General features: G+C 37.4%; 1 protein-coding gene across 1 annotated transcript in view; it reads right to left on the bottom strand.

Annotated features, from left to right (window-relative positions):
- Positions 1-5,240: 5,240 nt before the first annotated feature.
- The window catches only part of GREB1L (GREB1 like retinoic acid receptor coactivator), an 80,737-nt gene continuing 61,216 nt past the window's right edge, over positions 5,241-24,761 (bottom strand). Inside the window, exons 20-31 of the mRNA XM_070942348.1 lie at positions 22,658-23,211; positions 17,946-18,048; positions 17,400-17,555; positions 17,132-17,271; positions 16,319-16,480; positions 13,943-14,147; positions 12,843-13,008; positions 11,650-11,877; positions 10,589-10,730; positions 7,483-7,683; positions 6,848-6,986; positions 5,241-5,499 (exon numbers count right to left, since the gene is read on the bottom strand). Of these exons, the coding sequence (XP_070798449.1) occupies positions 5,336-5,499; positions 6,848-6,986; positions 7,483-7,683; positions 10,589-10,730; positions 11,650-11,877; positions 12,843-13,008; positions 13,943-14,147; positions 16,319-16,480; positions 17,132-17,271; positions 17,400-17,555; positions 17,946-18,048; positions 22,658-23,211 (2,360 nt within the window). The 3' untranslated portion in view covers positions 5,241-5,335. The remainder of the gene's footprint in view (positions 5,500-6,847; positions 6,987-7,482; positions 7,684-10,588; positions 10,731-11,649; positions 11,878-12,842; positions 13,009-13,942; positions 14,148-16,318; positions 16,481-17,131; positions 17,272-17,399; positions 17,556-17,945; positions 18,049-22,657; positions 23,212-24,761) is intronic.

Here is a 24,761-nt window from a genome sequence, read left to right on the forward strand (position 1 = left end):
GTCTTCCTTCGTTCAGAAAACAGTTTCTCCACCACTTTCTGAATCTTAAGGTAATTTTTGTCTCTTCTGTAACAGCAGCCATATATTTTGCAAGGCTTGTGTGTATGGTTTAGCAGCTGCTATGGCTGTCTTTGTAATTATGAAGTCTGAAATATGAGCCTTGAAAAAGGCAATAGCTTTTTAACGAACAGCTGCTTTTTTCTGTGCATAATAAAACTTGTGAATATTGTAGTATTGCTTCCTGACATACTAAGCATCTACAGTCACCTTGGATTAATGATTAACTAGTACAAGTTTAACTGTTAGCTTATGTATTGGCTATTCAAGTAATTACTAAGTCGTTATATTAGTAATTGGTCAAAATAAAAATTCTGAGGAATCAACATAGTGTAAACCTAATATAGAAAGCATTAATTGATTAACCACGGTGCAGAATCTGGCAATAAAACAGAAGTGCATCTAGCTAGTTCAACAATGGAGAAATAATATCTCTGCCCTAGTCTATATTTAGATTAATAAGCATATTATATGAATTGAATCAAGTGCCCGATAAAAGGATCCATTACATTGGTCTACACATATATCATTAACAATGGTAATATTAAATATTTGCTTTCCAGTAGCAGTAGATAAGGGATTTAAATGAACTACAGTAAAGGCTCTTGCATCCTTTAACTGGTTAATAGTAAATTACAATCAGGATTAGAGGTTAGTTCTCCCATGCCCAGAGTGGACAACAATCACACTACTCTTTTTGATGCTTGATAAGGCTTGATGTCACCAATATGAACTCTACAGGACCATTTAGTCCTATCTAATCCCAAGTAATACCTTTCTTTCCATCAGCAAAGGGGCATCTTAGGGAACATACTAAAATTGCAACTTTTTTACACTGGACATATGCCAGTGTAAAGGGAAATTGAAATATTCATATACTGGTTCCTGCTTATATGGATTTGTACCTTCACAGTATGGCTAGGCTTCTGAAATGAACAAAAAAGTAACCTAGCATACTTTTATCTGAAGTGATACAAACAGCATAATATGTGCCAGTGTTTTTCAACTATGGCAACCCTAAGATGTGTGGACTTTGATTCCCAGAATTTCCCAGTCCACATGCCGGGAGAGTTGAAGTTCACACATTTTAAAAATGCTAAGCTAAAAACACACTGATTTTAGACACTATTGTGTTCTGAAAGTGTAATTACTCAAAATAATTGTGAAACATTATTTCTAATTTTTCAAATTCTAATTCTAAACTAAAAAATGTACATCACTTACCTTTAAAAAAAATAGAAGAACAAGCAAACCAAAACCAAATTAAAAGATTGATTGTATAGTGGAAAAAAGAGCCTTAAAAGTATTTCATTCATGTGGACCAACAGAGAGTCTGCACTATATTAAGACCAACACTTCAAAGGTAATAACATTACTGAATTTAATGAAAGAACATTATAAACATACTATAGACACAATTGCAGACAACTTCAGTTAAAATAAATGTGAGGTAGACTGACTAGTGAAGCTAAATTCACCATGTTTTGGTTAAAAGGACTGCTTCAAATCTGAGGAACTTCCTATAGAGTGAGTAGCTCTATGTAGGAAACAAGATAAACAAGGAATTGTTGACAAACAAATGTGGCATCTACATCATGATCACACTGTTGATCACATACTTTATTTCTTAAAAGTTTATCTCAGTAGGAAACTGGTCAAGTGTGAAGCAGTCCAAGAGAGCAACATTTACTCTATTTTTTTAGAGATCACATAAAGCAACTATAAATTACAGAAATAGAATCTGAGTCATTTTTTTTAAAAAAAGTACAGATTATATTCAGTATAACCTGAGACTTGTCAATTATTTATATTTAACAAGCTCACAGGTAAAATAATGCTGGCCTTTTAATACATTCATATCATCACCTTGCTACAAGGCTTGTAAATGAAATAATATCATAACATTTGGTATCTTGCTCTGATCTCCTGTCCCCACTTATCACATTCAGAATTTATTTCACTATTACAGAAAACTTAACATTGAGGTTGTGAAGACATTTACTGAAGAGGTTTCAAAGAATATTTAACCAAAACTCTTCTGTCTTTGCTTTCGTGAAACTATGTTGAACTATCAATTGTTCTTGTCCAATTTAGAAAATATATTTTAAGATCTTTCCACACAATCACACAAAACATTGCTTAGTAATAAGAGAGAATAGAGTTTTTATACACAGTCAATGATAAACAAACAAAATATATTCCCACACAATTTGTTTAACAGGGAGTGCACTAGTAAATTCTAAACAAAAACTTCACAATTTGGATAGCATGTGAGTTAAACACTTCATGCTGTGATTACAACTCAACAGTAGTAAAAACCATATGGTGCATCAAATACAATAAGAACCTGCTACTCAGGAAATACATTTTCTTATGTATAAAACATAGTGTTTGCTCAGATATTGTAACCACTTACATTCTCCTTCAAACAATGGCCCTAAACCCCGATTGTGTGAAAAGACCCTTTATCTGTAAATTCTCAGCTTCTATTTTTATACCTCTTTATCAAGGGTCAAAGCACCTGGAATTTTAAGAACATAGTGCAAACTTCAAAAATATAAAGAAGATTTCAAAAGCTTTCAATTTGCAAATTTGCAATAAAATGGCAACTCTTTGGAAACATTTACAAATTATGTTCAGCCTCATAAAACTACAATGAAACCTAGATTATCTGACACCCCCTACTTGTAACTTTTATGTAAATTTATATTCCCAAAACGTAAAGGTACTTATTAAAGTATAAGGCAAATGTTATAAGGGTACCAAAAAAAGAATATACTAAAGTAAACAATTGTTCATTTGAAATATGCTACATTTATGTAAAAGTACAATAAAAACAATAGATTTGAAAACCATTACTTCCCTTTCAGCTTCAATATATTATGCTTTTCATTATTTGTAAACAGCTCTTTCACAAGTAAAAAAGTTGCATGATTAACACTTTGTTCTAAATGCAATTTGGGCAGGTGCTTCATTGAGAGTTCCAGGTATCATCCTTTGTATTTAAACAGCCCCAAACAAATTACTATTTTTCACCATCTTATGAAATAGGCTGCACAACTTTAAATATCTGTGCAAGAAATGTAAGATTTGTGTCCGAAGGAAGAACTACAGTAAAGGATCACATAGAAGAAATTGAAAACTGACTAACAAGCAGGAAATAAGGGGAATTCTGTCTATAGGTAGTCCTCGACTTACAACAGTTCGTCTAGTGACTGTTCAAAGTTACAATGGCACTGAAAAAGTGATTTATGACAGTTTTTCACAATTACAACCTTTGCAGCCTCCCCATGATCAGGTGATCAAAATTCAGATGCTGGGCAACTTGTTCATATTTATGACCGTTGCTGTGTCCCAGGGTCATGTGATCACCTTCTGCAACCTTCTGACAAGCAAAGTCAATGGGGAAACCAGATTCACATAACAACCGTGTTACTAACTTATCAACTGCAGTGATGCACTTAACAATGGAGTCAAGGAAAATCATAAAATGGGGAAAAACTCAACAACAGAAATTTTGGGCTCAATTGTGGTCGTAAGTCGAGAACTACCTGCATTGTTAACTGCAGTATGAAGACCTGATTGTACTAGACTCATTTAAAAATTCAGCATATTTCACAGCACAAAGTGCTGGTGCAAAGAACCTCACTTTTACACAACTTAATGCCTATTTAAAATTTAATACATCTCTTTCTGTCTAATTCAAACAAATAAAAAGTACAGGGCTTGATCCAGTCAAGCACATACATGGTATTTGCATATGAAGGAGTTGTGCTAAGCTCAGGAAAGCTCCAGTTCTCCCATTCCCCACCAAAGTACAGACATGTGCAAGCAGTGCAAGAGGCATTGTAGCAAGAGATGCTCTGGACCTACCTCCCATTTCCCTAATTCTGTGCCATCTAAAATCACTTAAGCTTTGGAGCAGAAGCATGGTGCCAAGGTGCCAGATCCAGACAGGACTTACTGTCCTGTTACGGTGCCTCCATTTGGCCATTTGCTCACACTGGCAAGTAGAGGGAACAGAGCTGTATGAGTCCCGCTGGGCCAGTGTTTAACTGCTTCAAACCCTATAGACTGGCCCACTTTTCCAGGTGTGTTTTAGATTGTTGGAAAGCATGGCGTCTGTTGCTGGTCCCAATTCAATGGAAAGTGATTCCTGAAGGACTTTTATAATTTAATTACATAATAAAATACTAAGCCCTGTTTTTCCTGTTCTATGCTCAGTCTCTTCATCACAGAATAGCAAAATGCTCTTCATAAAGCACAAAACTAACATTTTTTTATCCCCAGCACTAGAGAAAGCTGAAGCATGTGAGGCATCCACTGCAGAAACAATTCCAGGAATTTCAGCTATGCAAGAAACAAGGAGGTTATTTAGCCATTTCAAAACAACATACCATAACACTGAGGACAGAAATCATTGGTGGAGCTTAAATACACTGAGGAAACAATATGCAAAAGCTATCTATTTAGGCTGGCTGAACAGATACTTTTCAAACCACGGTCAGTGATGATCTGAGTGCAAAAAGCAGGTTTGTACGCAGCCTCTCCTTTGGGATCCAGTTCCATATATATTGTCGAAGGGAAAAAAAATAATGTCACCTACACAGATTCTCTTCACAAAGGATCTCTGGATTTAAATCAATAACGCTACCCCCAAGCCGCATCTTTATATAAATGCCTGCCGTACATTCACTGATTTGTTCAGGCTTTTGAAGTAAACGTTTTAACTTTTGTGGAAACTTTGCCAAAATAGTTTCAATACATTAAAAAAATTACAAACCTTCACCTAACACTGCACAGAAAGTGAATAAAGATTATTCTTTCAAACACAAATATCTGTGTTTTGTAGTTTTAAACCCCTGAGTTTAGACCGTACCAAAAGTACAGATATGAAGAGAAATGGACAGCATTCCTCAGTACATCATCTTCAGACGAGCCCACTTGCCTTGTGTGTGTCTCATGTAACTCAAGCTGGCAGAGGCCGAAAGTAATTTCATCCCCCCTCCCCATGAAAAGATTTCTCCATATCTTAGTCACAGTGGGAATATCGTCTTCTAAATCAGTGACCCAGAAGGAATTAACTTGAGATCAATGCTCTTTCAATCATAAAATAAGAAAGAACTTCTAAAACTCGGCCTGAATTCAGGGAAATAGTGATTGAACACAAGTCTTGGGTTGCACTTTGCTCCACAGTGATTGTACATTAACTGAAATAAGGAAAAAGAAATAATTCAGATCATCGGGTTCTCCTGCATCCGGTGCCTTTGACTCAAGCTTATACATGGCGCCCAGTTAGAAAATAGAGAGGCTTGTCGTCAGAACTGTTAGCAGTTTGGAATTCATCTCTTAGACGGAACTGCCACTCATCTTCCAGCTCTAACCGCACAATAGTTTGACGCAAGGAGCTCCTGTCTTGGCATATCACACACAGTGTTGCACCTAAAGTTAAAAGATGAAATTAAATAGCAGACAGTTTATACCACAGTTTAATTTCCACAACATTTATCTTCTGCCACTGCTCTCTATTGCTTGGAAACATTATTGCACATTTTAAAAAAGGAACAGTAAAGAGTAATAGTAAAAGAGCCCTGGTGGCACAATGACCAGAATGCAGTATTGCAGGGCTAACTCTGTTCACAGCCAAGAGTTTGATCCTGACCAGATCAAGGTTGACTCATCCTTCCATACTTCCAAGTTGAGTAAAATGAGGACCCAAATTGTTGGGGGTAATATGCCGACATAAATAGTGCAGAGTGCTGTAAAGTACTATATGGTGGTATAAATTTATTCAGATTATGACTTAGATCATCACGTAAATTTCAAATCAAAGTATACAAAGTACTTCCCTGATTTTCCTACCTAAGAAAACACAGAAATACAGATATATTAATACGTTACAGATTTTATTACATCTATAGCGTTATTTTTTTGTTATTTTGTTTATTTTTGGAATCTGGATAAAAACGTATATGTTAAAAATATACTAAAGTAATACAAAATGCAAGGAAGAATCTCTGTACAATCAATCTTCTACATGTTATCAAAAGTCTGACCTCACCTTTTATCATTCACTGGGGGAAAAATGGAGCAAACTGACAGCCTATCACCTTTATTAATAATGCAAGGTATGGAGTTCTCGAATTCTTTCCCTCTCTTTACAGCAGAGGCTATGGGAGATGTATGCATTTTCTTCTACGTAGCAAAGTATCGTGTATCTCTCTGTGTGTTTCCAGGCTGTCATGTGTTGTACGTATGTATATGTACATTGGAAAGTTCAGGGCAGGCTGCACAGTGTCTCCTTTGGGTCATGGGACAAGGATGAAACGGTTAGCAACATTCCAGGGAACTGCCCATCCGCCTCTCTTATACAGAAGCATACCACATGTAGTCGCATTTCATTCAGTTTTCAGAAAAAGATCATGTTGATGGACAGAGCCCCTAGGCTCTTTACATAGATTTTTCCAGTATTTCAGGAATAAAAAATAAACAATTTCTAGGATATTAAGGAGCAGTTAATTCAAAATTATTTAATATGTTCCCAAAAAATAGAACAGACTGCGTTTAAATGAGTATGCATTTTGCTTCTGGCTTTTTCATGTTTTAGGGGTAAAGGATATTGGAGAATTAGAAACTATAACCGGAACTGGAGGACAATGCTGTTTTTCATTACACTTCTACAACTTTGTCAAATAAGGGTTGTTACATTGCACAACATATAATGGCAATGTCTGTTCAGTCTATCCTTGTTAGGGACCAGTCAGCCAGTTCTATACAGAAATCACATTACCTTTCAGGAATTTGAACCTTTTAAGAAAGTCTGGTCCAACGAAGGAGTCACAAAGGTAGAGAAGAAGGCCACTGAAAAACACCCCTTCGCAGTTCACATTAACTGAATGTGGCCGTGAACTTACATAGCAAAGAGCTACCTATACCAGAAATGGGAACAGATACATACGTTTAAGTCTTCTTTCCTTAAAATGTTCTTATCTCAACATGAATATCTTATCAAATTAGCTTTAACAATCAGTGGTAAATTCCAAACACCTTCATGTTTAGAATGTGGATTATCCTTTTAATAAATCACAACTGTTTCCAAAACAGACAAAGTGAGTTAAAGAAAATTAGGGCAAAAGTTGTTTAAACAGAAAAAAAAAAAAAAGAGATGGGAAGCATCTACAATATGCCGAAGAGCATTACATTGTCTATCCAAACATTTTAAAAAGGTAAAATATCCTGGCAAATGGTTCTTAGCATCCAAAGTATTGATAAAGCAATTAAAAAGAGTAATATCAGTGCTTTAGTTTGACCAATAAAAGATAAAAGTCTCAAGACTGGAATTGTCTTGCCACATTCCTTCATTCCTTCCAAAGAAAAGACTTTATTTCTCCTTAGTTGTAAAATCCAAGGTTTTTGGATACATACCTGAGGCCCAATATTCAAATAGCAATCCACAGCTAAGACAGGGTTTTTAAAGTTGTAGATGGCCTTTGGGAAAAGCTTGTAAGTGGCATATTGAAGGAACTTCTCTAAAAGGAATTGAGCTGGAGCTGCCAAGAGGGTGTGCTCGCTGTCTGGAGCGCAAACATACTGAAGGGGTATTAGTGGAGTCAAACTTTCTGAGACCTAGACAGGAAAACAAGACATCCATGTGAAATAGACTGAGAATATTTAGACAGTTCAGGGTACAACTAGCATTCAATTATCAGTTTAAAATGTTGCACAGAGTGGGAAAAAATGGAGCTAAACATGAACAGATCTTGGCACACTATCCCTCTCTGGACCTTCTCTTGTGGTAGTGGTTGTGTATGATAGATAGATAGATAGATAGATAGATAGATAGATAGATAGATAGATAGATAGATAGATGATAGATAGATAGATAGATAGATAGATAGATAGATAGATAGATAGATAAATTTGGAAGTGCTACCAAGCAACAATAACAGCACACATCAGTGATGCTGGACAGGGAGCACTTCCTATATAGGACGAGAGCCAGTTTGGTCTAATGGTGAAGGTACCAGGCTACAAACCGGAAGGCTATAAGTTCTAGTTCCACCTTCAGCATGAAAGCCGGCTGGGTGACTTTGAACCAATCATTCTCTCTCAGCCTCAATCTGCCTTGCAAGGTGGTTGTTACGAGAAAAATAAGAGGAGGAAGGAATTTTAGGTAGGTTTGCCATGTTAAGTTATTTGTAAAAATAATAAAGTTGGGAAATAAACAAACAAGAAGGGGGGAACCACTAAGAAAGAATTAAAATATTCCTATAACAAGCATTCATATTTATACAGGGACTGTGTAATGATGGCAAGTCTAAATAAGCAAACAAACAATCCCCTTTAGGAAGAGTTTTAGTAGGAGTGTCCAAAACATTTCATATCTGAAACATTTCAACATTTACATTTACAGTAAATCGTGCCTAACATACTGAGCTATGAACATAACACGTTTGTGTCAAAATCAAAGGCCTCGTTAAGCATGAAACACTTCTGAAATAATCAGAGCTAGAGATTGCCGCAATCTTTTGAACTCAAACTATTTCAAATTCAAAATCTTTTACAACCGCAAAGGTTTTTTGTGAATTTTTCATTATTATTTTTAAAAGCAGCCTTTATTCTAGGCCCGATTCCTGCATTGCACTACAGCTTGTTAGAAGCATTCATTGAAATCAGTTAGGAAGCAAGCAGCACAGCTGGCAGCTGCACAAATAAAAGTATCTATCAAATATGTTTATATTTGATTTCTTGTTTACGGATCCAATGATTAGCCAATTTGAATAGCTGAATGATTATCAAGAAAGAAAAGTGAAGGCCATGTGAGTAGAGAAAGACAAGAGCACAGAGCCACAGTTTGCCAAAACAGAGTTCCTGTACAAAACTAAAATATTTCATGATATATGTAAAGTCTACAGATGGAAAAAGACTAATAAGATTGTATCACATGGAGAAGTCAGCAAGTACAGAAATATAACCAATGTATAAGTAAAGCAATGGTTTGAAATGGAAGGAGACCAGAGACTATAAGTCATAAAACTCATTCAAACAGAACAAGAAATTCTTTTCCTCCTTTTTATCTAATAATCAACTAAGAGATTATAAATCTACAGAAGAGCCCATTAGGTGTGGTAGGTGTAGAATCTAGTGCCAATTGCACTGTTCTAGATAATCCAGCGAACAAGTTTGTCCGATAGTGAGAGGATCAGGACATGAACCAGCTGCTTTGTCATTTGGACACCTATAAAAAGTCAAGTGGGACTGAAACCAAAGGCGATGCTTGAGGCACATCAATGTTGATGACTTACAGTAGGACACAATGCAAAGTAACACATTTCCTGGGCTTTCCCATAAGAGAGTTGGTACCAATGGCTATGTAGAGATGGGGAAGAAAAAGCTGCTTGGTAACTCTCACCAACCTGATTTCCTTCCTCTCTCCAGACAATTCCCCTATTCTGGAAATGTGCAGATTCTAGGTTGCTGGAGTGATTTTCTTTTGTTTTTCTAGAACTCTATCAAGTGGATACAAATGTAAGGGGAATGTTGAGGAAACCTAGTTCCTTTCTTAGGGAAGTTTTACCACAACAAATGTTTGTGAGTTGAACCAAGAGTATCCACTAATAGATTCTCAAGGGCTAAGACTAGGCATGATTTGTATGATTCCTTATTTTAGTAATGTATCTTAATGACTGGGAAAGGAAGGTAGGTTATTCCTTTTGTTAGAGGCCATAAATAACGATAATAATTACATTTATTAAGTTTGAATGCCACCTGATTCCTGATGACTCGCCAATCAATTGCAAATCAGTCAGATCAACCAGATCTTACCATGACCTAATGCCAAGCACTGAATGTATCACTTGGACCTGTTGTGGCCTGTCGGCCGCCAGCCCTTCCAACAGCCAAATCAGAGGAGGAGGAGGAGGCGTGGGAGTCAGGTCAGCATCAAGGCAACCTGAGAGCTCCGAGGGGGAAAGAGGGAATGGAGTTGACTGAAAGAGAGACAGAGGCAGCGCCTGGGCCATCTGTCAGCCCTCAGGTGGAAAGTCAATAGCCCCCAGGTCTGGAGGTGGCTGATGAGGAAGAGGAGAAACAGCTGGTCCACTGCCTGACACACAGATGCGGAGAAGGCAAAGGAGAGGAGAGTAATGGAATTCTGTGGGCTGATTTTTGGGAAGGAAGAGCCACCACTGCTAGCGAAGCCCCACCCTAGCTCTGGGGATAAAAGGCAGGGGGCAGAGATGAATCAATGTGGCAGACAACTATGCATCTTCCAGCTGGACGGACTTGTTAGCCTGTGGTGAGAAAGAAACTTTTTGCCGGGGCTGCCAGCACGCCTAATCAAAGAAATCTTTGAGTTAACTTCAGAGGGTTTGTCGTATTTGGGGAACTGGATCAGAAAAGGACCACTACTCCTGGCCTAGATAGATCAATGATTTGTCCCTCTGAAACATTCCCCCATATTTATGACTTAATAAGGAAAGGAAAGTGGGGAGAAGAGAGGGGAATACAAAAAGCATCTTTTTCTACTCACCATGATTTTTGGTTTAATATCAAAATCTTTTTGACCGCCAACCTGGATATATTTTTTCATAAGACTGAAGTTGTTAAAACAACAGATAAGCAAGCCACTGCTGTTTGTTCTCAGATTAAAATCTACATCTTCACAGAAATACCTAAGTAAATGAACATAGATTTACATATGGTTATAGAATCTGATGCTCTCCAAATAAATTGATACTATAGTTCCTAGAAACTCTCTTTAATATTAGATACGCTCATTGAGACTTCATAGGGCTGAAATCTTAGCTGGAAATCATAGGCTTAGGAAACTAATTAGGATTTCTAGCTTAGAATTCTACAATACAAAATCACAACAACAGGCTGTATATGTACAAATATTTTACAGTTAATGCTCCATATAATTTACACATTAAGATACAGTCACTTGCTTAGAGGTTTCACCTACATCGCCTCCCAAATAAAACACTTAAAATAATGTTAACCCAAAGTTACTTCTTCCTACCAGATAGGAAGACAAGTGAATTTCCTTGGTCCAAATTCTGAACCTTGGATAGTAAATGAGTTCCAAATTAGAAAACAAATGAAAATATTCATGGAGAAAGTGCTTGGTTACAAAACAATTATCTCTCATGCTTGATTTCTGTCCCATACAATGTCACAATGTCCCAAGCTGCCAAAGAGGGAAGGTATCAATTAGCACCAGGCAGAAAAATTATTTTATCTCCTCCTCCCTCCCCTACCTCTTACTAGTATTCATTTAACGTGATGAAACAAAATGATGATCAAAATCTCATGGATGAAATAAGATGTTCTTGCACCTGAGTTCTCTACAAAGTGCTCAAGAGGAACAGAGGCAAACCTTCTGCCCTTCATTGTCCAATCCTCTTTCCAGCAGACATCAACCTCCTACTTTACCATGTTCCAAATAACTATTAAAGAAAAAATGTCATGTAGGAACTTGTCTCATTGACCTTTTTCAGGAGAGCAAATGTAGGCAAGCAAGGACAAGGAGAGAAAACATATGAAGAAATCCAATCTAGCATCATATTTGACTTGCATACTTTTACCCACCTGTTCAGATCATATTGCACATTTTGGGTCAGGTCAATGTTGAGCAGTATAAAATCATGTATGTGGCATCTGGAAAAGGGGACTTTGGGTGCTCTAGAATTCAATTTGCTGTTCCATTTCTGAATGCCCAATATTGCATAATGGACAATTTTGGGTGTGGCTTCAATATGCTGTAGGACACTCTTTAGAGATACGTTTTTACTGGTTGTGCCTTGATCCATACACTTACTACTGAAAGGCAAAAAGCCAAAAAACATGAGTAGATTGAAACACAGTGATATCTACAACACATACATGAAGATAACTGCTTAGGAAATAAACAGGGAAAATGGTACAACAAATGCAACATTCTCCTTGGATCACTGTGAACCAGACTTAAACTGCCATTCTACAGTCACTCAGTTTTTTAAGCTAATCAAGAAGTGGCTATTTTTATGAAGATACTAGTACTGGATGCCTTAGGAGACTTCCACGTAGCACCATTTTCACTCCCCAATATCTCTCAATTGTTTTCAAGCAGATTGTGTGATTGTCTTGACTCTTGCAGATTTCAGCATGTAGAAAATAGACAAGCAACACCATAAGCTAATCAATGTTTTATATCTGATCAACAAAAGAATGCAAAAAATGATCATGCCCTCAATGCATCATTCCAACCTTTTCCATTTTGGAAGAACAAAATTCTCTTACACCCTCTACTTCCTGGAAAAGGGAAACAAATAAATTGCTTGCAACAGTCTCCAAATCATATTTTCAATTCTATTAAATCAAATTCATTAATGGACACATACAACTGCATTATAATATTGAATAATGGCTTTAAAATCAGAAAGATAAACTACTGAATACACTTGAGATTATCCTTAGCATATTGCCCTTTATTTTTAAAAAAGCTGTCGAACAGTAGATACAGCTAAGGTACTGAACAGTGTTTCAAGCATTTTAGTTACTTTGGTGCAATATTTATATGATGAACGTTTCCTAATAAAGCAAAGGTGCCAGTTTACTAATCCTATCCTGTGTCATAAAATATCCCATTTTAGATGCCTAAAGGAATATCTATTTCATGTTATCAAGTATCATCATCACAGCAAACTTGCCCTTTCTTGCCTTGAACCAGTGGATACGACATTAGGATTGATCCAAGATTCTGCGCCTAATCATTAGTGCCACATCAGCTTTGAGAAACTTACCTAGATTGTTCTTGGACAACATGACTGTTCCATAAGACACAAGAATCATCCATTACAACAATAAATGGCCAAACACACTGACGTTTAATTCCCAGTTCCTCAAAACGATTTCTTTCCAGTTCCAGGTTATGGTAAGAAAGCTCTTTAATTAGGAATCTCGCAGCACCTGAAAATAGGTAATAGGGAGACTGGTATTTCTAAATGTTTGAGTGGCAAAAATGGGTTTGCATGAAAAGTCCAAAGAGGAACAGATTCTAAATTAAAGCTAGATCAATGTTTCTCAACCTCAGCAACTTTAAGATACAACGTAGGGTTTTTTCTTTCTTTTTTTCTTAGTTTGTATTTTTAATTTGTTTCTCTATTTTTTCAAGTTTTTTTAATTTAAACAATACAGCCAAAAGACGAACAGAGGCAGATGCAAGCATTTCGTATTGACTCATCAGTACCTACATTACAATAATAGAGTTATTGTATCAAATATACAATGTATCTTTTCTTTTATGTACACCGAGAGCGAATGCACCAAGACAAATTCCTTGTGTGTCCAATCACACTTGGCCAATAAAGAATTCTATTCTATTCTATTCTATTAAAATATAAGAGCTAGCAAGAGCATTAATTAAGCCTATAACATATGCAGGAAAGCAACCAATGGCAAGCTGCCTTGTGTGTGCAGAAATGACTTTATGTCAATCTACACCTCCTGTGGGGCTGATTTTAACTGTGTTGTTGTAATGTAGGTACTGATGAGTCAATACGAAATGCTTGCATCTACCTCTGTTCGTCTTTTGGCTGTATTGTTTAAATTATTAAAAGGGATTGTTTTAAGTTTAAAGATTGTTTTGTTAATTGTGCATCTATAACTTTTTTAAGAAAAAAATCTTTTTAAAAAAGTAATAAAATGTACATGAATTTAACAATAGAAATAGGCAAGCTTACTCTTAAAGATGCCACAAAGAATGGAAATTATTATTATTTAAAAGTTTACTGCTAACTAGACTGAAATCTTTTTATACATGTCCGTATTATGGATTTTTCTCTTCTTTCTGTCTTGCAAACAAAAGGAAAATACCCATATTCTAGACTCTTGTCCTACTCACCAACTCCTGCATTGTTGAACATGCCAGGTAGAACCAGCATGATATGGTTGGGCCAGTATTTGCGGTAAAGTGGCATTTCATATTCCTTGACCACAAGAAGATGGAGGTGGCTGATGCCTTCCATAGCATGATAAAGATTCAAGAGACCATGTTCATGACGTCCACTTGAAGGTGTAAAAATAGGACTCTTTACTGTATTCAAATTCTGCAGGATGACAAGCCAAAAGAAAAATAATGTGTTTCATATATGTGCTCATTGTCCATGATTTTAATGTTGCTTACTTTCAGGACTATGTGATATATGGAAAAATCATGCTGGGAGAATTCTGCCAATCAGAACACTCTTCTATTTTCATTGCCTTCTCTCTTTTCCCCATAAATATTGTGAAGAATAATTTTAAATTGTTATGTAATTGTATAACATAGTTTGTATATGTTGGCTTTATTTCTAAAAGAATACCTGGATAGGCTGAGATCAGTTTATAAAACTGAGAGATAGAAAGGAAGAGCTGATAGTTGCATATCTAAAATACCTACTAATGTATCAGTAGTTTGAATCCAGAAAACCCTGACAGAGCACCCTAAATGTAATCTCACCAAATGGTAAAATCTCACTGGTAATGGTTGTGAGCCTCTATCTAGATTATGAATGGGTGGGCAGAATTTTCAGAAAGCAGAAATTTTAACAATGATCTCTAATACTGTCATCCCTTCAAGTTAGGTCAGGAAACAAATGTCACAATGAATACCAGAACTCTACTTTATTGATATAGATTATACTATCAGAAAATGGAAAGCTTAACAGCATTTCTCTTTCCTAGCCTCTTATACTAAATAGAGATGTGGTTTCTTGAGCTTCTTTCTCACCCTTCCTGTTTTTCTGGGGTATTTAGAAAAATTTATGTTTTCCGAATGGCTGCTGTGTGTCTTCCTCAAGGCCATCTTTATACTTCTCTACTAGTTGGGGAAGGGAGCTTTATAGTTCCTGTTTGTCTCCCAGTAACTATTCTCAATGCTTGCTGGTTTCCCATTGAAAGTAGTGAAAGAAATCCACAATCTTGCGCAGCAGTTTTTAGCCCCTATACATCTTTGGCTTTTCATTTATACATGGATACGGACACACACATGGGCCTCAACCCTGAACAACAAGATGCTGCTTATATGGCTGGAAAATAAAAGATCCATGAGTTAATTGAAGGTAATGAAAAAGAGACCTAGTTCAGACTCTGGAACTGAGTATTAGCCTTTTAGATATATAGACTTAGAACTTAGACTTAGAATAATTTCATTGTCACTTTAAATGTACACTAATCGGCATACATTAAAATGAAATTTCATTGCATACAACTCTCAAAGGGTCACCACCTGCAATATACACTACATAAACATGAGAAAACAAACAAACGAACAAATAAATATGCATATACCCACAAACCCACATGTATTATATGACACAAAGAAACAATGCAGTCTAGTTCGGATGTATACATGTACATGGCGAGAGAAACAAATCTTGCGAATTTACCAGACGGATGCCATAGGGAACAAAGCTGTTACAGAATCTGATAATCCTGCTAGGAAAATCCTCCCAGAGGGGAACAACAGAAACAGACCATAAAGTGGGTGTGTGGGGTCTCTAACAATGCTTTGGGCTCTAAGCACATAGCGTTTATAAGCAGAATTCCTAAACAACATGAAGCAAACTTCCTATAATCTTCTCGGCTGACCTTACCACTCTCTGTATGGATCTTCTATCTGAGGCACTGCTGCCACCAAACCAAACAGTGATGCAGTTTGTTAACTCTCTCAATCGTGCCTCTGTAAAAAGTGGCCAGGACAGAAGGAGAAAGATGTGCTCTCCTCATCTGATGCAGGAAATGCAGACGCTGGTTTGCACAGTTCACTAAGGATGACGTGTGGAGACACCAAGATTGTTAGTTATCTGCACCCTCAGGTACTTAATACTGTTGACCACCTCTACAGCAGCATCCTTTCTAAAATCTACAATAATCGCCTTCGTTTTATTAACATTTAGAACCAGGTTACTTTTATTGCACCAGTCCACCAGAGCCTTCACTTCTTCCCTATAAGCATCTTCATTGTTGTCTCAGATAAGACCCACCACTGCCGTGTCATCCACATACTTCACAATATGATTCATAGCAGATTTGGCACAGCAGTCGTGGGTCATCAAGGTGAACAGTAGCGGACTCAAGACACAGCCCTGTGGTGGACCTGTACGGAGATGGAGTTGGAAACTTTTCTTCCAACTCGTACAAACTGGGGCCTATCAATAAGGAAATCAATCCTTACTGAAATCAATACTTGCATGTATCTATATAACTCACAACCTCAGTCAAAACACATTTCACTAACCTTATCAGACACAAGAGGAAGACGCATGCTTTCCAAATGTCTGCCCTGTTTGCTGAAGACAAAATAGTTTTCTTTGGATTTGGGAATGATAAAATGTAGCTGAATCTCTTCTCCTAACATTGAGGATGAGAATGTAAAGGCATGTAGGGTAGAATCAGACATCTGCATACAAGGGAGAAAAAAATATTGTAACGGACTAAAGAGACCAATTGGCAATATTAACCAGCTTTCTTTTGTGAGGCTATATTATCAAATGTTATATATGTGGGCAACATATCTGGATTACTTTTACGAAAATATTCTGCTATTTGACTCATCTTCATTTTGTATCATAATTTAGGATAAGAATGTTTTCATATTGCTAGTAAAACTTTGCCCATAGTCACATACTAGGGAATTTTGGCTAAAGCTAGGTAATGCTTTCATAAGAGATGTTTCACAAAACACAGGGATATGAATATAGCATTTATCTGCAATATAGATAAATGTTTCCAGAATCACATGGATACAACAGATACCTGTACAATCCCAGAAAATGACACAACTGCATTAATGAGTCATCAGTAGTGCTGTGTTCATATTCCTGCGTTTTTTCAAGAACCTTTTCCATCAAAAGCTAAAGCATCTGCAGTATTTAACGTACAATAGCTTTTTCCAAAAGGGTAGAGAAATTCCTTATAAATTGTAAAACGCTTTCAATACTTTAACCACTATTCCATTCTGTTCTCATAAAAGCATCACTCTTAGAGGTTTTTTTCCTCAATGGGACCCTGGTGGAAAAAATAATGCCTGCTAGATGGAAGCATTGCATACCGGAGCTGAAGGATTTGTGTCCATGTATTGATGGCACTGTTCACAGTGGTGGAAAGTATTGTAAGCTGCGTACTTCGTCAGCATCATAGAAACAGTATTACGCTTTATGGATTCTTCAACTTTGGTTTCTCTGTTGGGTTCTGTGGACAAAGGCAATGAAAGGAAAACAACTAACTTAACAAATCCTTAAAGTTATTTGTTAAAATACTCCAATACATTTATGAAAAACTAGATAGGAAAAAGAAACTATAATTTAGTGTTCCCTCACCCTGCTTTATTTTTTGCAGTTGCTCTGTGTAGACTGGACTCATAAGAACATATTTGGGATCATGCACACTGAGATCAAAATTCATTTTCCTGACACTTTCAACGTCAGGCCACTGATCACTGCCAGCCTGGGCAATTTCATTTTCTTCCACATGATCTAAAACAAAATATGAATAACTAGTTAATACTCAGATCATAGTTTTGTGTTATCTAAATTCCTCATACAGATTACAATATTTTCAGTAAATATTACAATTACAATGTTACCGGTAAGTAAGTAAAACTACAAAGTATTTTAGAGAAATTAGATAAATGTTTCTAAGAATAATATTTTATCATCAGGGAAAGTATCAGGGAGAATGTTGGTCAAGAATAATTTGATATGCCTACTTTTGATTTGTCATTACTCCCTCTACTTTTTTGTGTTAACATAAGGCCAAATTTGTATTACAAGAGTTGGTTTTCTCTTTTTAGAGTACTCTGTAAGCTTCACACATATTAAAGAGAACTGTCTTCAGAAATTAGAACAGAGGCTCTTAGTACTCACTGATATTAATATCTTCCTCATCATACACGTCTACCTCCAGCAATCTGATCAGCATTCGAAAGAGAATTCGTAGGAACTGCAAATAAGAGCCAGTTTTCCCAACCTAAATAATAATGATAAAAAACAGCTTCTGAAAATAATCCTATCAGAAAAGTGTATTAATTTTGTTCTGGGATCTCCTGCTTCAATCATTTCAAAAAAGAATAATTGTTCGTTCAAGCTGTGACAAACAAAATGTATGCATGGCAATACACTTTAGAGCACCAAGTATTTATTAAGTGGGGTTTCAGAATATTAATTTTTTAAATAAAAATTTACCTATCTTGTTGCACAATGAATTTTTCAAAAGCAATTGCTATGCCTCAAAGTTCTTTTAGATAAAGCTCTGAGATGTCAATAATTCATGAGCAGCTTATAAAATCAAATCATTCTTCACAGAAATCTTCTTTAATTAATATGCTTGCTTGCCCAAAATTTCATTGCTGTAATTTACTGAAAATTCAGTGATTTCTTGCAGGCAAGAAAATTACATGCCTACATTTGGACTTATTTAACAAAATAAAGATTCAGATTACAAAACCTTCACATGAATTATTTGATTCAAATATTATTATCTAATATTAATATTATTGAAATCAACTTCATACATAATCAATCAGCTCTTCTTCTCTTAGTGGAATTAAAATGCTCAATAACATTATTTCATTTATCCATTCTATTTTTCCTCACTATCCAATATCAAATATTTTAATCAATACAGGACTAATTCATTCATACAAATATACTATCAGTTGCTGGAAATTATTTTTATTTAATTCAGGTTTTTATCCATTTTTAAAAGAACAGAGAGCTTTTCAAATCATATGCTTCATGTAAAGTTTGCAGGGTGCCTCAGGGCTCGGTTCTCTCTCCCCTCCTATTTAACATCTACATGAAGCCGCTGGGTGAGATCATCCAACGATACGGGGTGAGGTATCAGCAATACGCTGATGATACCCAGCTGTATATCTCTACCCCGCATCAATTCAGTGAGGCGGTGGATGTGATGTGCTGGTGCCTGGAGGCCGTGAGGGTCTGGATGGGAGTCAACAGGCTCAGACTTAACCCAGACAAGACTGAGTGGCTGTGGGTATTGCCTCCTAAAGACCATGCTGATTGTCCATCCTTGGTTCTGGGGGGGGAGAAATTGTCCCCCTCAGAACAGGCTCACAATTTGGGTGTCCTCCTAGACTCACAGCTAAGATTAGAGCAACATCTGTTAGCTGTGGCTAGGGGGACCTTTGCACAGGTTCGCCTGGTGCACCAAGTGCGACCCTACTTGGATCAGGAGGCTCTCCTCACAGTCACTCATGCCCTTGTCACCTCACGGTTAGATTATTGCAACACGCTCTACATGGGGCTACCCTTGAAAAGTGTTCGGAGACTACAGTTGGTCCAGAACACAGCCGCAAGAGCTGTCGTGGGTGCACCTAGGTACACCCACATTACACCAATTCTCCGCAAGCTGCACTGGCTCCCTATTGGTCTCCAGTCACAATTAAAGGTGTTACCTTTAAAGCCCTACATGGCTCAGGGCCAGGGTATCTTCGAGACCGCCTTCTACCGCATAGCTCCCAGCGACTGGTAAGATCCCAGAGAGTTGGGCTCCTCAGGGTCCCGTCAGCTAAACAATGCCGGCTGGCGGGCCCATGGGGGAGGGCCTTCTCTGTGGCTGACCCAGCTCTCTGAAACCAGTTACCTCCTGAGGTCCGGACCATCCCCACCCTATTGGCCTTCCGAAAAGCAGTGAAGACCTGGCTCTTCCGGCAGACCTGGGGCCGTTGATCTCGCTGTTGCGATCTGGAGAGATCCGGCCATGAATGGTGTGAATGGGTTTTAATTGTTTTTAATGGTTTAACTTTTAATGTTTTATATATGGTTTTTAAATGCATTGTAAGCCGCCTTGAGTCTTCGGAGAAAGGCGGCATACAAGTTGAACAAATAAAATAAATAAAATAAAATAAATAAATAAAGTTCATCACTTATTTTAAAAAACCCTCTTTTCACTAAAACCTGTGGGAGGAACATGACAATAGTATGAGTCTAACATGAACTAAGTTGTTATAGTAATTGTGAATTACTATACATTGTAATTTTTCCTATACATCTATGAACTCCAGGCTTTCAGATAAGGCACCAAAAATGTTAGAACTTGCAAATGCTATCTGTGTACTAACATGAGTAGAATTTATTATCATTTGTTTAATAGACTTGATCACTGTGAATAGAAAATCACTGAATGATCAGGGACCTTAACAAAATAATCCATTCAATTTGAATTGCTGGAAAGGTATTACTAATCATCTCAGAGGTGTCATCAACCTTGGAAATTAATACTGTCTAACTAATACTCTGCGATACTCTCTTTATAGTGGGTGCCATGATGGCTCACGGTTAAGACATTGGGTTTCTCAGCTGAAAAGCTGATAGCCCAGATATGAGACATGAGTGCTGCACGATGGGGTGAACTCCCATTACATGCCCCATCTCCTGTTAACTAAGTTCAATAGCATGCAAATGTGAGTAGATAATTAAGTACTGCTTCAGTGGGAAGGTTATTGCATTCTGTATTTTCACGCTACCCACATGATGATGGAAGTGTCTCTCAGACAATGCAGGCTTTCTTGGCTAAGAATCAGAGATCAGCACTGGCCCCTTAAGTCAGTCATGACTGAATGGGGGATACCTTTAAACCTTGATTTATAAAATGAAAGTGACTTCTTAAAGTCTTAAGTGAGGGCTGAAATTATTTCAGTGGATAATGTTCGGAGGATCAACTGTTTCCTGCTTTATATTTGTTTGCAAGAAGCTCCACTTATATTTTTGTGGACAAAATTTATTACAAATATTACATAGACTCCAATCTCCACCATGTTCTGATATAAAGAAAATAATATTTTGTATCCCTGACTATTGATTTCCCCTTGCCTGCAGAAAATAGATGTATGTAATCAACAGGCATGAATATGCAAGGACCAAAAGGTTCTTTTAAAAATTATTACTCAGCTGTAAAAGCTAAAAATATGTCCAATAGTATTTGATTGACACGGCAGACTTTGTGGGATTTGGGGCATTTGATATGATTATGAATCAGGAAAAAAATCCCTCAATTATGAAGGCAAGACTGAGAAGTAGAAGAAGGGCAAAACAATAGCTAAGGTGGAAACATGGAATCAAAATGATCCCAGAGATTTACCAAGAAGGTGAACATTTTTCCTTGCAATGACCAACAGTCCAGTCCAACTCAATGGCACCCAACTAATCATACACGCTTGAGCTTTCTTTTCTCATATGGTAATAATTACTACCGTTTCTACTTACGCTAGGTATCAGAAATCTATTTGAAGCTGCACTTCTGCAGTAGCTCATACTCAATAAGAAGAAATATTGTGAAATTAATTGGCCATATTTGCACATATTGATAAACTGAGACTTGCTGTTTATTAGTGCCTCTTTCCACAAGTAACTCAAACAAACAGGTAGGATATATTATAGCATCGCGATGGCGAACCTATGGCATGTCGCCTGGCACGCGTGGCATCGCCCATTCCTCTTCTGGGTTTCTGGCAGGAATGCACACACGATGATCAGCTGGCCTTTGTGCGTGCAGCAGTGCCGGAAATCGGAAGAGCTGGTCTTCCATTTTCTGGCGTGAGCATGCGCGCCAGCCAACTGATTAGCCCATGCACACGTGCGGCAGTAACCGGAAGACTTGCTGGCCGGTGTGCATGCACGCGCCGGAAACTGGAAGTACCTTATCCAGCATGTGCATGCCCCCTGGGCAGCTCCTCTTCCTGGTTGTGGCCCTGATGAATGCACACATGCTACTCCCTTTTTGGCACTCGGTGCCAAAAAGGTTCATTGTCACTGTTATAGCATCTAAAACCAGACTCCAGAATACTTGTTTCCTGGTTATTACCTCCAAGTAATTTGGAATTGTCCTAATTTATAATTCTAGATTTTTCAGGAACAATTAACTAGAACTCTGGTTTAGATAGCATTAAACTTTATCCCTTCCTAATTATTTTTTATTAATGTCCATAAAGGAAGGACATAGTCATAGAAACAAGCAGCATGCACTAATTTGTTGCTCATTCTTACAAACATGCAGAAGCATGCAAAATTCAGTTAAGAAACACACAGAGTTAAGTAACCTGGTACCAGCTCTGCTCTGAATCCAGTGAAGATGCAACCACATCTGCTCTGAAGCATAGATTTCATGGCTTGATTACACACAGGTTGAGAGAGAAAAAGACCCAGTATAGTGTGCAAATGTCTGTGGAAGGTCATTGGTTTGGGCCCAACTGACATCAAAACAATCATAAATTTCACTCCAAAGATGTAGTGATTCACACTATAATAGAAGCATTTAATACTACAGCCTGAAATAAAAGATTCCAGGGAATTTACATGCTCCAAATAATCATAGTTGCTTATAAATTATATTTCCCAAAGTGTATTTTATCATTAATAAATGTGAATTACTAAACATTTTATTCTTTCTTATTTTGTAACAGCACCTTCCTTAATCTGCTTAGATGTTTTAGGAATTTCTACTTCCAGAATTCCTAGCCAACATAACTTAAAGATGGGGAATCTCAGGCACGTCTTCCCAACTCATCTGGAAGAAACCAGGCTGGAGAAGTCTGTTCTGCCCCATAATGTCCATTTACCTGAGGTGGCCCTGTAAGAAGTAGCCGTCGTGGATGAAAACTCCTGCTGCTAGTGGTTTCACCATGGTTGCTGTAGTCTGCATGGTGTTGCCGTGCAGCAGTCCACTGTCGGTAATAAAGAGACTGCTCTTCACTGGTCATATCCTTATGAAGCAAAGGCCTTAGCGAGCTCACCCAAGACACATCGGCATGAGGTAACAAAGCAGAAGAAAAAGGTGTCTGCCCACTTTTCTGTGAACCAAGGAGGCAATAGGCAGCTTTTGACAAGATCACAATTCGGGGTAAACATATGTGCAGTGTCTTGCAATTTTTCACTGGCTGGTTAGGCCATCGGAAGGTCTGGCTGACCGAAGGGGAAGCTGATGACAATTTAGACGTGGTGCTGCTGGCTATCTGGTTGGCTAGAGAGTCACATTCTTGTTTCAAAGACTCCCCAGCAGCAAAGCCTTCATCAACAGAGCTAGTAGCAACATTCTGGAAGTTCATAGACTTTGACTGTTTTTGAGACTTGTCTGTGGCACTAGAGGAGCTCACTCCATTTTCTGCTATAGAACCTGGAAGGTAGATTGAAAGGAAGGAAAAGGAAGGGCTGAAGGATATTCAGTAACATATAATGCATAATACATTGTCCTGCAACTTCTATACCAAAAATATCCCGCTTACACCTGGAACTTTGGAACAGCACAAAAGATCAGGAGAGGATAGGTAAATAGACGTGAACAGAGAATGAATTCTATAATACATTTTTAAGGACATGCAGAAGTAAACAGAACAGTCCATATCATCACATTCCTACAATTTATAAAAGGTGTAGGATATCTGTCATCAGCAAAAATGCAGCAGGAATCAGCAAATGTTTAATATGCAACCATCATTCCACAAAATATCTTCACAAAGAAACTAATATTTTGAATAATTTTCTAAAAGATACATTACAAAGGGCCAGAATCTGTGAAATATCACAAGGCAGATTCATGCAAGATTTAAGTATCACAAAATTTCAGTCATGTAAACTAGAAATGTGTCATGTTGTCAAACTATTAGTGTACAATTTTTAGAATGACAAGGATTCATTTACAAGAAAATAGTATCTTTTTTTTCATCACCCAGCCCTGTGATATTAATAGCAACTAGAAAACCAAAAATTAAATATAATTTCCACTATGAAGAAGGCACAGATAAAAATATTTTGTCTTTTGTCAATAGTACGTGAGAAAAACCTGAAAAGAGAAAATCTTACAACAGCGCTTATTCTTATAAGCAGTGCTTATTCTGTCAACCGGAAAATCACTGGAACACTGGGTTACTAAATCTAGACCCAGGAAAGTTTTTTTTATTTAAATTTTTAAATTTATTTAAAGGTTGAATATACACTTATTTAAATAAGTGTATATTCAACCTTTTAAAAGATGTTATAAGATCACAATAAGGCACTGGAATTATAATATGTCTACCTATCATAAATTGCCCTATGCCACTAGTTGGTATAACCTCATTCAGTATTAACTAAACATTGTCATTAAGAGCCATGGTAAGAGTGGTGGTAGCGCAGTGGTTAGAATGCAGTACTTCAGGCTACTTCTGCTGGCTGTCAGCTGCCTGTAATTTGGCAGATCAAATCTCACCAGGCTCAAGGTTGATTCAGCCTTCCATCCTTCCAAGGTGGGTAAAATGAGGACCCAGATTGCTGGGGGCAATAGGCTGACGTTGTAAACTGCTTAGAGAGGGCTGTAAAAGCACTGTGAAGCAGTATATAAATCTAAGCGCTATTGCTATTAAGGAGTTAAAAACAGCCTGACCACCAACCCATAATGTAGTTTTCTTATGGCTTAGTGCAGTGATGGCAAACCTTTTTGGCACTGAGTGCCCAAACCAGAACGTGCGCATGCACTGGAGCGCCGGAAACCTAAAGACTTTCTGGAGCTCCAGTGCCCACAAAGACCAGCTGGCCAGTGCGCATACGTGTCCTGGAAACCAGAAGAGCAGCTAGAGACAGCGTATGTGTCCACAGAGAGGGCTGTGTGTGTACCTCTAGCACGTGTGCCATAAGTTCACCATCACAGGCTTAGTTGTTGTATATAATCTGCCAATTTGGATTTAATAA

This window comes from Pituophis catenifer, unplaced genomic scaffold (assembly GCF_029215685.1).
Source record: "Pituophis catenifer annectens isolate HBS135680 unplaced genomic scaffold, rPitCat1.0.hap2 SCAF_3, whole genome shotgun sequence".
NCBI classification, from domain to species: Eukaryota; Metazoa; Chordata; class Lepidosauria; order Squamata; family Colubridae; genus Pituophis; species Pituophis catenifer.